Here is a 12,230-nt window from a genome sequence, read left to right as displayed (position 1 = left end):
CAAAAATAAAAAGCATTACTAGTTTGTCTGTTCTTAATTTATTTTACAGTTCTGAGAGAATGGCTCCAAATGGCACGTGAATTTTTGTATGAGTATGAACTTTCTTAATTTTACATGAAATGGCTAGGGATTCCTTTATGCCACCTTTGCCACTTCACTCAGAATAGCAAACTAAAGCCTGTATGCTGTTGTTGAGAAAACCCACTTTAAGTGACCACAATTATAAAGCTCATTTAACTACAGTCAAGCCAATGGACCTACACTGATGTAAAACCTGAATAAAGAGAAGCAGATCCGCTTGACCTGGATTTTAAATGCCATGTACTACTTGGATGCTGCTGCTTCTCCAAGCTGAATGAAAAGCAGGCATTATCTTTTAAAACTTAACACCCTCTTTGCCCTTACATGGTAGAGACATAAATTTTCACCCAGTGCAGTAAGTCATGTAGAATCAGGGCCTTTTTGCTTAGGAATTTGTATCGGTCTTACAAATCAATGCCTTGTAACGACCTTACATGAAAATTTCTAAACAACACTACAGATCCCACCATCTGCCTTAAATGTTGCTTTTCCTGCCTATAACATTTTAGAAAAGATACATAGCATTATTTCAGTGGTTCAGTCAGCTGCTTGATTCAGTTCTTACTAAGATATATGTGACAGAGAGCTCAGGAATTACAGAATTATTGGGATTAAAATTGAAAGAGACCTGCTCTATCTATATCTACATGGTGCCAAATCATTACCATTCATTTGAAAGAGTCAATCAACCTTTCTGACACAAATACTGAGATAATTGCTGGTAACGTCAATTATTTTAAATCTAAAGACCAGTCCTTTAATTTGTTTTTGCTGTTCTCACTGAATTTTCAAAGGAAAAACACACCCTGGAAGACTAGGGTGTACAGAGAAGAGATATATAAAGACAAGCTCTCTAGATATGATGCTCACTAATGCATGATTTTGGTCTTTTAGGAGCGGATGGTAGCCCAGGTTTGCCAGGACCCAAAGGAGATCCAGGGCCACAAGGTCTCCCTGGTTTGATGGGATTACCAGGAACACCGGGAACACATGGATTCCCAGGTCCACCAGGAAACCGTGGGCCAGATGGTGGGCCTGGCTCTCAAGGACCTCTTGGTGAGGAAGTAACACGGTCCTGTTGATGCCTTAGGTTTTAACTTTTATATTTTTCAAATTCTGTACTGCCTAGTGTGTAACTCTGAAAGTTTCTTGTAGCCTGTTAACTTTTGCTCTCTCGTGCTAGGTAGACATAACAAAGCCTCCCTGGGCCTGCTCTCCAAGGACACCTAGACTGTCCTAGGCCAAAAAGTATAAACCAAAAAGCCTCTAAAGGGGGGGTAAGCTGAGGGGAATTACATCATTAGCTGAAGCTTTAATTGGAGAATTAACCCTTATATGCAAATGAACCAAACCTATAAAAGTGTGAAGAACTCGTGACCTGTTGTCCATCTTGGGGTCCATCTTGGCAGCAGCCTCTGGCTCCCCAGGGGGTACCTTTGAAGGCCTTTCAAATAAATACCTACCTTATTTCCTTACTCCTGTCTAGTCTCTGTGTCTAGGAGGCCTCTTAAGGCATCACTGTGTCATTCCTTTTGCCAGTCCTCTGTGGCAGGGCCATTGTATGGTTTCCACAGCAGAAAATTAAGCTTGGGGATGAAATTTCTTCACAGGCAGAGCTGCTGCTTTTCTTTCTATAGCCACTTACCAAGTCAGGTCAGAGCTTGCTGCTGCAGACTGGGAAAAGGGAGCCACCAAATGGGGGTAGTCTTATGGAAAAGGGGCTTAATTCTTAAATTAAAGAGGAGGGAAAAGTCCTATTGGGAGTGGGTGTGGAACCAAACTGATAGCGAGGCTGGTTCACACTGATGAGCTGCTTTATCTTTGCAGCCATTTCTGCAATTCTTTGATGAAAAAAATCCTGATTTCCCTCCTTCAATATGAAGCTGGTAGGACAGCAGTTTTCTCCCTCTTGAGCTACCTTGTATGAATCATCATCTATGTCCAAACCTTTTTTACTCTCCCTGTTCTCACGTTTACATGACAGGTCCACCTGGTGCTAGGGGAGAAGATGGTGAGCAAGGTTTTCCTGGCCCTGTGGGCCTGAAGGGTCTGTCTGGTGACAAAGGTGACATGGGTCTCACAGGATTACCAGGTATACGTGGCGTGACTGGTCCCCCTGGCATAAGTGGAATGGATGGCTTTCCAGGAGATAAAGGTGAGCTCTGGACTGCTGCTTTGAAAACAGTAATTGATTAAAGCTGTTCTGTGCTGAGGTGAGCCAGACATATTCTCTGCTGGTCTCCCTCTATTTAAAACAGTAGAATTAGGATAATGTGCCTAATATATTCCAAAATCACTGCCCGTTTTCCCCTCTGATGTACTTGGCACAGTGGTAGCTCATGATATGCAGCCCTATTTAGAAGAGCAATGGGTGCTTTATTTCTCATTTTAAAAAAAGATACAGTATTTACTATTTTCTCTCTAAAAGTCTTACCCTCATCCTAGTCCCACTGGTCCTCAGTAAAATTTAAGAGATGTTTCCCCAAACCTTGGCTTTAAAGCTTTTTAAAGCTGGGAGCTGTGGACTGAGCAATGCCAAACACAAGACCTCAATGGTGACTTTAGGATACTAATGTTATGTTGAGAAGGTGAGATCCTCACCTGCCAGCAATGAGAAAATACATATGTGTAATGCACATTGCCTACACCACATGGGGAGTTTCAACAGTGTTCAACTCCATGTGAAGCCAAATTGAGCACAAAGCATGCTTAAAAATGCATGCTGCAATTTCATCAGTTGGAAAGACAGGACAAGACTAGCTCTGGAGTACTGATCAGCTCTCATTTGAGAGAAATTAAGATCTGTTTGTTAGCTTTACCCATGTAAAACAGCATTCTCTTGTTTAGAAAAGAGGAGTAGGGGAATTTTTGGTGAGAAAGGGCCAGCCAGTCCTAGACTCATATCTCTACATGTGGAACAGGCTGACTAAAAACCTTATGTGGAACTAGGTACCTATCTCAAGCTTATCTCTAGGAGAGGGGTTGTACTGGTCTGTCAGAAGAATACAGTAAGTTCTGGTCATCCCCACAACATCTCCTCTTGGCCAGTTGAGGCGGGTTAGTGTACTCCTGAGAGTACACTACCTCAGGAGCTCTACTACCTCTCAGAGAGCTTGGGTGCCTGCTCCAGACCTAAAGATTTCTGTAGACATTAAGGCACCCAAAAAATAGGTACTGCTGCACTGAAGTTTTCATACAATTTTGTCATGTGTTGCTGGTTCATATTTATTTAGTTTGCAGAAATCAGAGTGAAATAACAGTTCTCTTCCCCTTCTTTCTTTAAAGGCTCGAAAGGTTCATCTGGCATTGATGGTTTCAAAGGCATGACAGGCCTAAAAGGAAGACCAGGCATCAAGGGAGTCAAAGGAGAATTTGGCCCAGTCGGGGCTCGGGGAGATAAAGGCTCACAGGGTGCCCATGGCTTCAAAGGTATTTGCTTATGGGTGGTACCAGTGTGTTTGCTCTTCACGTCTGCAGAACTATTTTACAAGGACACAAAGACAAAGAAGACACATTTTTCACATGGTAAATTTAGCTCAGACATTCCTCCACCTATTTCACACATGGGCCTCTGGCCAAGAGGCCTGGATTTTAGACTCAGGGAGAGGTTAGTTCTTTACATACTTAAGGCTGGAGACAGACATCTTATTACTCATCTGAGCTCAGACAGTGGCACCTCTGGACATGTGCAGAAGTCAAGAGAAGGAAGCATAGGATGTTTGGGGGAGAATACTTGGATTTTTCTCCAGTTGCACTGTAAAGACAGTGAAATATTCAGAAAACCAGACAATTAAGTAGTTTAAGTAGTTAAAAATCACAAACATTCAGCTGGTATTATCGTTGGTGAAATGAAAACTGTAACTCAGTCCTCTTTTTATTGCACACAATTATCTTTAAATAAATGCTTTGCCACAAGGCCAAAATGTTCTTTCTAGGCACCCTGAGATTGGTATTTTTTTTAAAAAGTATCTGCAATTCAGAGATTGCAGAACAGTGATCCCAGCATCAGTCTCAGCAAAAGCCAAGTGTGAAAGCAGCCCCTGTGAAGAGAAGTGCAAATATGCTTCTTGGCAAAGAAATATAAGACAATGCATAATCACAGGGGACAAGTCTGGGTTACTGGCCTGTCTCTGCACCCCACAAAGAACTAAATACAGTCATACAGTCTATATGGGTCCCTTCTTCAAGACATTATTTACTGATATCACTGATACTTATTGATAAAGTGAACACTATAACAGATAACAAATCCAAACACTTTCTTTTGCCCAAGGCTTTTTGACTGAGAATTCCCTTTTAATAGAAATTAACTACTTTTCTGTGCTTTCTTCTGTGTGCTTTTCAGGGTTTTTTATAAACCATGATTTTGGGGTTTTTTATAAACACTTGATTCCTAACTGATCTGTTGAGAGATAAATTATCTATCACAGGCGAGTCTGGGTCCAGCTCCCGGGATTGTATGTACAAAAGTTTAGCTCTGTTTTCATGTTTTCTTAACTGTGACTCTTGCACTGCCATGTTATATTGACACAGGTTACTTTTCATGAAGGTGGATTTTCTGTAGCTTGTGCAAGGACATTCCTTTTTCCTAATTCGCTCTTCTGTTCACTTTTCCCAACAGTGCTGCTGACTAACATTTTGTAACACGGTTGGATTTTTTACCCTTTAGGTGACCGTGGGGATCAAGGCCCCCCAGGAGAACCTCCAAAGCTCATGCCCAGCATGATGATGGAAGTCAAAGGTGAAAAAGGAGATGTTGGAGAAAGGGGCACGAAGGGATTCTTTGGCTTAAAAGGTCAGTGGTCACAATAAAACAAGGCAAGCACATTCAGGATTATCAGCCAGTGCTTGTTCTCAGCTACCATATTAAATATTCCCTGCTCATTTTACCACTGTGCTGCAGCCTCCCTAGCAAGGTCTCTGACAGCAGAAGCTGAGCTCCTGGCTGCATTTCACGGAGTCACCCCCAAGGAACGCTCTGAGGGGTGGGGGGTGGGTGTGTGTGGACTTGTACAGCACACTGTGGTGCCATGTTTCGAGACGGCCATTAGCAGGAAAACTTCTTACACACAAGCAACTGCGTGTCAGTCTTTCCTTACTTACATTTCTTCTTCCCTGCCTGCAGGTAGCAAGGGAATGCCAGGCCTTCCTGGAAAGACAGGAACCCCAGGGTCCCCTGGGCATCCCAGCTACGTGGCTGGTGTGAAAGGAGACATCGGCGCAAAAGGGCTGACAGGTCTGAAAGGGTATCCTGGTCCTGCTGGCTCTCCTGGCATCAGAGGCTTCCCTGGCACCACAGGAGTCCGAGTAAGTTCACACACATGAGGGAATGTTGGTGCCCCTGTGCTGGCATTCAGCTTCTCAGCAAGTGGCATTCACCCCTTGAAATTTTGCTGAACAACGGCAGTGCAAAGATAAAAATGCCATAAGCATTGAATAAATAGATCAAATATTTTTGCTTGCTCCCTCCAACATTAATTAAGCAGAGTCATTTATTTTCTCATTGTGAGACATCCAAATTTCATGTGCCAACTTTTTGCCAATGAGGACCCAGATGGTTCCTTCTAGCTCCTTGGTTCTGTTGCTGCAGCTGCTGGTAAAAATTATTCTCAATGTTGGGTTTACTTTTCTTTTTCTCCCAGAACTTGATGGTATCACTGCCAAAAGTTACTCACTGTCACTTACTTAACAGTAAAAGAGCCTAAGAACCTTAGCTTCTAGAGGGTAATTCACTGTGATTCACTTCAGCTGCAAAATAAGTTACACTGAAAGAAATAAATGCTTAGAAAAGGCCTGACAGTAGACTCACAGACATAATTTATTTAAGAGAGACAAAAACTATATTCCTTTCTCAGGTTCTCTTTGCCTTTAGGTTTCAGTAAAATTTTTTTTAACCAAGGACTGCAGGACTGTTACGGTTTAATCTCAGCCAGAAACTAAGCCCTACCCTATCACTTGGTCCCTCAAACATCCCCAGCAGGATGGGGAGAAGAGAATTGGAAGGGTTAAAGTGAGAGAACTCAAAAAGGTGAAAAGTGAATAAGAACAGTTTTCTAATTGAAATAAACTATCATAACAATAAATAATAATAATAATAATAATAATAATAATAATAATAAAAAGGAATATAATAATGATAGATTAATAAAACCCAAGAAAGACAAGTGATAGAAATGAAAACAATTGCCCACCACCAACTGGCTGATGCCCAGCCAATGCCCAAGCACTGTTACCCCCCAGCCTATTGTCCCGCCTGCCTTATATGCTGAGCATGAGGCCATATGGTGTGGGATATCCCTTGGGTCAGTTGGGATCAGCTGTCCCAGCTGTGTCCCCTCCCAAATCCTTGCTCACCCCCAGGCTGCTCACTGGCAGCGTGGGGTGACAAGCAAAAAATGTCTCGACACTGTGGAAGCTCATTTCAGTAGGAATGAAAACATCCCTGTGTTATCAACAGTGTTTCCAGCACAAATCCAGCACAAAACAGTCCTGTACTGGCTACCATGAAGAAAATTAAATCTGCCCCAGCCAAAACCAGCACAAGGACTCACTACTTTATATGCACAATAAGATGTCCTCAATTTCAGACTTAAGCCTTTGCAAACATAACTTCTCCCTTGGTTGGTACTGATTTAGATTAACCGACTGCTGCCAAATCACTCTATAAAGTACTAAAGAAACTCAAAAATGGGAAATTTAATAGCCTTTTTAAAATATTTCCAAAACCAGCTGCTTGGAAGGTTGACTAAATGCTCATCCTCACTAACTGATGCCTGTTTTCAATCATACAATAGGGAGAAAAAGGCATTCCAGGAATTTCAGGCCATTTTGGTACTCCTGGCTCACATGGAGAAATAGGTGAGTTTGTTCTCTTATCTGAGCACCCTCCGTATTCATCACCCATCAAATACGTGACATTAAGATCTGAGGGGTCTCTGTTGCAGTGCTAGGTTTTGTTTAGCAAGCTGCAGCTTTCCCTGGGAGCTCAGCAGAGTGTTTAGGGCAGTGTGACCATTTTGCCCTCTCGTAGTCCACTTCGGACGGCTCCGCACTCTTGCTCCAGCAGCTCTCAGCTCTACAACACAGTGACAGCAAAGGAGGCGAGAAGGGTCCCTCCATAAGGGTTTCAGAGGACCTTTAATGGTTACACCTCGTCCCTGCAATCCCCAGAAACAGAGAGACCTCGTGATCCCGGCGCAGGGGGGATTTTATCAGGGGCTCAGGGGCGGTACATGGGTGGAGTTGGGGTACAGGAACCAATAGGGAGAGCCCGAGGGAGGGGCCAAGGCTACGGGCAGGGGAAAGCGGGGTGGTGGAACAATATGGGATAAGAAAAGCAGTGAGTAAACAGATCACCACAGGTCTCAGTGGATCTTCAATCTCAAAGAGTCTTTCCACAGTCTTACAGAATGATATTGTAGATGTGGGAGGCTGTAAAAAGGTTAATACTGTTAATTTCATGCCACATGTGCTGTCCATGGATAAATCCATCTGTGGCAAGGAGGGAGGCTCTTCTATAGACTTTTTTTGCTTTCTTTAATTTACTCCTCTTTTATTCTAGAAAGATAATTGTTGAATTTTGCCTCAAGTTGCAATTCCTCAAAACAACAGGAAGTACTGTTTAAATTAAAGCCTTACCACTCGTGTTCATTTTTATTTGAAATAGGTGATCGGGGAGATACTGTAAACTTACCAGGAATGCCAGGCCTTAAAGGGGAAGTTGGTGTGCCAGGCTTAACAGGTATTAATTTCACAGTTGCTCTTTGGATGTATTTCTTTCACATATTAAAGTTCCCAGAGGAAGGGAGGGGGAGTTTTGTATGGGCTCTTGAATGTGTGCTCTCATGACAGCTCCAGGAGAGGTTCATCTTTTCTTTATTGAAATAAATATGCGCTACATTTGCCTCTTCAACTGAAAATACCATTATAGCAGTAAACATCATCACATGCAACTCTAGTAAACATTTTTATATTATTTTTTTTGCTATTGATGACCAAAGGAGCATTATCAGGCCATGATTATAGAAGATGGGATAGCAAAGTCTCATAGATTTTGGATTGAGTTGTTAGGTAATGTATTAAAATTTCCCTGCACATGCAGTCCACTTGAACATCAGTGTCATATTCCACATAATTTGGGGAGTACTTTTAAAAACAAGTTCAGTGATCATTTGGCCAGACGACTGTTCATGCTCCCAGATTACATAAGCACCCTGACTAGAAGAATGTCTTTATGTGGCAAGACCAGGACCCATACAGTAGCCAAGTTCACTTTATGCTTGTTTGCTTAGGGTTGTATAGATATTATTAAAATAAGGTACTGGTTTTGTGGTTTTCCAGGTATAAGAGGAGGTGTGGGGTCAAAAGGAGAAGGTGGTGATCCTGGTTTCCCTGGCATTGAAGGCCTCAAGGGCACACAGGGTGTCCCTGGCTCTGTGGGACCGGAAGGTAAAATATTCTTTTTAACACTTCAAAGAATAACATTGTTTAAGAGGAAAAAGAAAAATACTCTTTCCATCAAAAGAAAGTCATTATGTTTTTTAATATGTTCATCATTCTGTAAGTTGGTGAAGAGCAGTGACAAGGATGTGGAACTCACAGCAGAAGTTAAGAGAAAATTGCAGAAACCTAACTCTGCTTCATACCAGTTTTTGCTTCTTTATAGCAACCACGTGTCCAATCAAAGTGTTGTATTGCTGGCATACTCAGGTATTCTAGTGTTGTCTCAGTACTACAAGGAGTGGGCTTTTCAATGACCTTTTCTGCCATAAATGAAGTCAGTATCCCCCAGGACACAGTTACAGAGCCTTCGAGCCAGGCTCATTGGCCAGCTGTACAAGAGAATCCAAGTCAGGTTCAGCTGAGGCCAGATCGTACACTCAGGACTTAAGAACATGTCTTGTTGCAGGAGGATCATGGAAAGGCTCTTTCAGAACAGTTGTTCCACATTTCTCCTTATTAGAGGGCTTAGAAACTCCAGGCAAAAGTGGAAGAGTTTTGATAGGTGCCTCACTGGGAAACAGTTCTTGTCTGATGAGCTTCTCAGTCAGAAAGGCAAAACAGGTGCAGCAGAAGGGGAAAGTAACATGCACAGCAATGAAATCACTTATTGTAACTGGCAATAGAAGTCAAATTATCATTTTAATAGGAGGAGCCCACTGTCTTTTCTGAGGTTGTCAGAAACCTGAAGTTTGTAATGAGTTTGTCTCTCCTACCTGTGCTCTCTTTAGTTTTCTTGCACTTGGATGAGCAGTGCAGTGTCATACAATGACATTAGGAAGGGAAAGTCTTCAGTTTGCTGCCTGGGGGAATGAAAGTAGCACAAGTTGGTGTTTTGGGCTGTTGGTTTTAAGGATGCTCATGACCAATGATCCGTTGTTGCCACACAGGTTTGCCAGGACTGGTTGGCCCCCCAGGGCAGCAAGGAAGCCCTGGGACACCTGGATTTCCAGGTGAAAAGGGAACTCCCGGCTGGCCTGGCTTACCAGGACAAGCAGGTATTTGTACAGTTTCAGCTATTCAATCATTTCTGTCTGAACACTTGCAAATGTTCCTTTGGGGTGAAGAAGAAAGGGGGTTTTTGCAGTTCAGAGTGGCAGAGTTTCCCCTGCTAAAACATTTATTCCTCACAAAGTCCAGGTGTATTAACAAAGACACATGTGGTTGCTTTCTGATTTATGGCTTCTGGTGTCTTCTCAGCTCATTTTAACTGTTGATGACCTCTTCAACTAGGAAAGCAGTTTTCAGGAAACATATTCATTTTTCATGACAGCTAGGAAGAAAAAACAATAAAAAATTATTAAATATGCAGTAAGGGTAATGATATACAATATGAGAATATTAGAATGTGGCATTAGATAGCAAGCAACATATTTGTCCTACATCATCACCAAAAACTGTTAACTGATTCAGTATCGAGTTTCAAGAATAAATTCCTTACGGCTTAGACAGAATTGTGCTATCAAAATGCAGGTGATAGTTTAAAATGAAGCTGTTTATATCATAGGATACAGAATCTCAATGGTTGCCACTTAATTCCTTAATATATTAAGCTAGCAGGTTTTTTCTACCTTATAGCCAGAAATCACCCTGCTTTTAGTAAGATTCTTCTATCTGAATGTGCATCAAAACTCAGCTAATACAGTTTTGAAGACTGCTTTTTTAGACAGTGAAGAGAGACAGACAGACACTTATTTTTCTGAGATTGAATAATCCTCCAGAGCTGTGGCCATTGTCTAGCTTTAACATCATATTCACCACTTTGACAGGTACAAATAGATGGAATAAATTTTACCTGTAACAATAGTAACAGTAGCTGTTAGACATTTCATTAGGGTTTTGTTGGGGTTTTTTAAATGAGACAGAGTGAATTGCTCCTGAAGACAGCTTTATTATAACCACATTTAGAGTCTACAATTATGTCATAATTGTCTTGGCTTGAGGATTTTGGAAAACTAAATAAGTACTAATAAAACTATGGAAGCAAGGCTGGAACTAATGGCATGCTACCAGATGGATCAGAGATATTTAAAAACTGTCTCTGGAGTAATGAGTTTATCAGATAATTACAAAATTTGCCAATCACAAACTATGGTGTGGTGTATTTCATAATAAACTTATGGTAATTAATTAATTTTCAGATAATACACCGTATTTTAACACAGAATAGCATTTATTCAAGCTTTTTTTTTTTTTTTGGCCCAGGAATATATATAGACTCATAGAAACTATTATGATAATCATGACTGTCATTTTAAAACAGGCCAGCCTGGCTTAAGAGGAATCAGTGGACTGCATGGTTTACCAGGCACTAAGGGCTTACCAGGATCACCAGGTAAGTGAGGCTGTTACTCTGCCTGTTCACAGGCACAACATTGTGTTGGCTTCAAGTTTTGTTAGTGAGGTCTTTGTAATGCAACTTTCTTAACTGTGTCCTCAAAAGCTTTGGAATGTGCTTCATTATTGTGGGCTCTGGCAAACAACTTCGTACACCATGTGCTACCCCACAGGTGGATTAGAACACAACTTCAAATTATAACTTCTTTCCTCTGATAAAGTTAAAACCTCAAGGTCTTTTTTCTCATCATGAGCCTTTTTTTCAATGAGCCATTACAGACTCATGTATTTTGTAAATCCACATGCTCTATACATGTACTTTAGCATTCATTGTTATATGCAGAAACATTTCAGCTTTCCTTCTTGTTCTGAACAACTCTCAACAGGTCCAGATGGGTATGGCTCTGCAGGTTTCCCAGGCACAGTGGGTGACAAAGGAGAAGCAGGAGAGCCAAGCAGAGTAGAAGGTGGCCGAGGACCTCCGGGCCAGAAGGGAGACAGAGGTGTTCCAGGTTTGTATTCCAGAGAATGGGATCCATCTGTTATTTGTTTCATCTGTGGGTGTTAGAGAGGTCACGAAGTGCATAGTTGTGTAGGAGAACTCCCGAAGTCAGGAAGGTCACTGTTTGGAGTTTGTGCTGCAGCTCAGCCAGCCCCTGCTCAGAAACAGCAGTGTGTATTCCCCAGTGCTGGACAGCCTGAGTCCTTCCCCATGGTAGCAACATCTTGTAGCACCCACTGGGCCCAGCAAGCTGCAAATGCCAGAGGCTACTCTCAGCCATCAGCTCCCCAAACATTTTTAATGAAGCTCCAGTTACACAAATGCATGACCTCTCTCTCTTTTTTTGCAAGCCTGTCCATATTTACCTTTCTCCTGAAAGCCTCACTGTTTGTCAAAGTGTGATGGTCCTGCTGACACCTCGGGGGCTCTGTTCCCATACACGGTGCTTTGCTGGTGCCATCACCCCTCGTGCAGAGTAAGGTCCAACCCCCCATGCTGTAACAGGCTGTGCTCATCTCAGGATGGGTCACCACCTGGTTTTCATCCATCAAGAAGCCACCAGACTGATGTTATGAACAAATTACAGGGGTTTTGTGGGTTTGTTTTTTATATTTTCCCAACATTTTGGCTCTAAAAGGATTAAGGATTGACAGAGATATAAAACCTTACTGCCTTTGCCTGCGTGGTTCAATGGCTCATTCCTATTCTTTTGTGTTACACTTTATTGTTACTAACACGCTGTGCCATCTCAAACACTATTCAGAGATTTATTATCAAGCATTAGAAAAAGCAGCTTACCTCATCCATGGAT

At 42.0% G+C, this 12,230-nt stretch overlaps 1 protein-coding gene across 1 annotated transcript in view; it reads left to right on the top strand.

Moving 5' to 3' along the window:
- COL4A2 (collagen type IV alpha 2 chain) overlaps positions 1-12,230 on the top strand; it is a 146,292-nt gene that overhangs the window by 124,513 nt on the left and 9,549 nt on the right. Inside the window, exons 30-40 of the mRNA XM_039550049.1 lie at positions 976-1,137; positions 2,066-2,236; positions 3,367-3,510; positions 4,751-4,876; positions 5,207-5,388; positions 6,876-6,939; positions 7,748-7,822; positions 8,422-8,529; positions 9,471-9,578; positions 10,844-10,915; positions 11,304-11,429. Of these exons, the coding sequence (XP_039405983.1) occupies positions 976-1,137; positions 2,066-2,236; positions 3,367-3,510; positions 4,751-4,876; positions 5,207-5,388; positions 6,876-6,939; positions 7,748-7,822; positions 8,422-8,529; positions 9,471-9,578; positions 10,844-10,915; positions 11,304-11,429 (1,338 nt within the window). The remainder of the gene's footprint in view (positions 1-975; positions 1,138-2,065; positions 2,237-3,366; positions 3,511-4,750; positions 4,877-5,206; positions 5,389-6,875; positions 6,940-7,747; positions 7,823-8,421; positions 8,530-9,470; positions 9,579-10,843; positions 10,916-11,303; positions 11,430-12,230) is intronic.

Source organism: Corvus cornix, chromosome 1, assembly GCF_000738735.6.
Source record: "Corvus cornix cornix isolate S_Up_H32 chromosome 1, ASM73873v5, whole genome shotgun sequence".
Lineage (NCBI taxonomy): Eukaryota > Metazoa > Chordata > Aves > Passeriformes > Corvidae > Corvus > Corvus cornix.
This window is presented reverse-complemented; position numbering and strand designations above follow the sequence as displayed.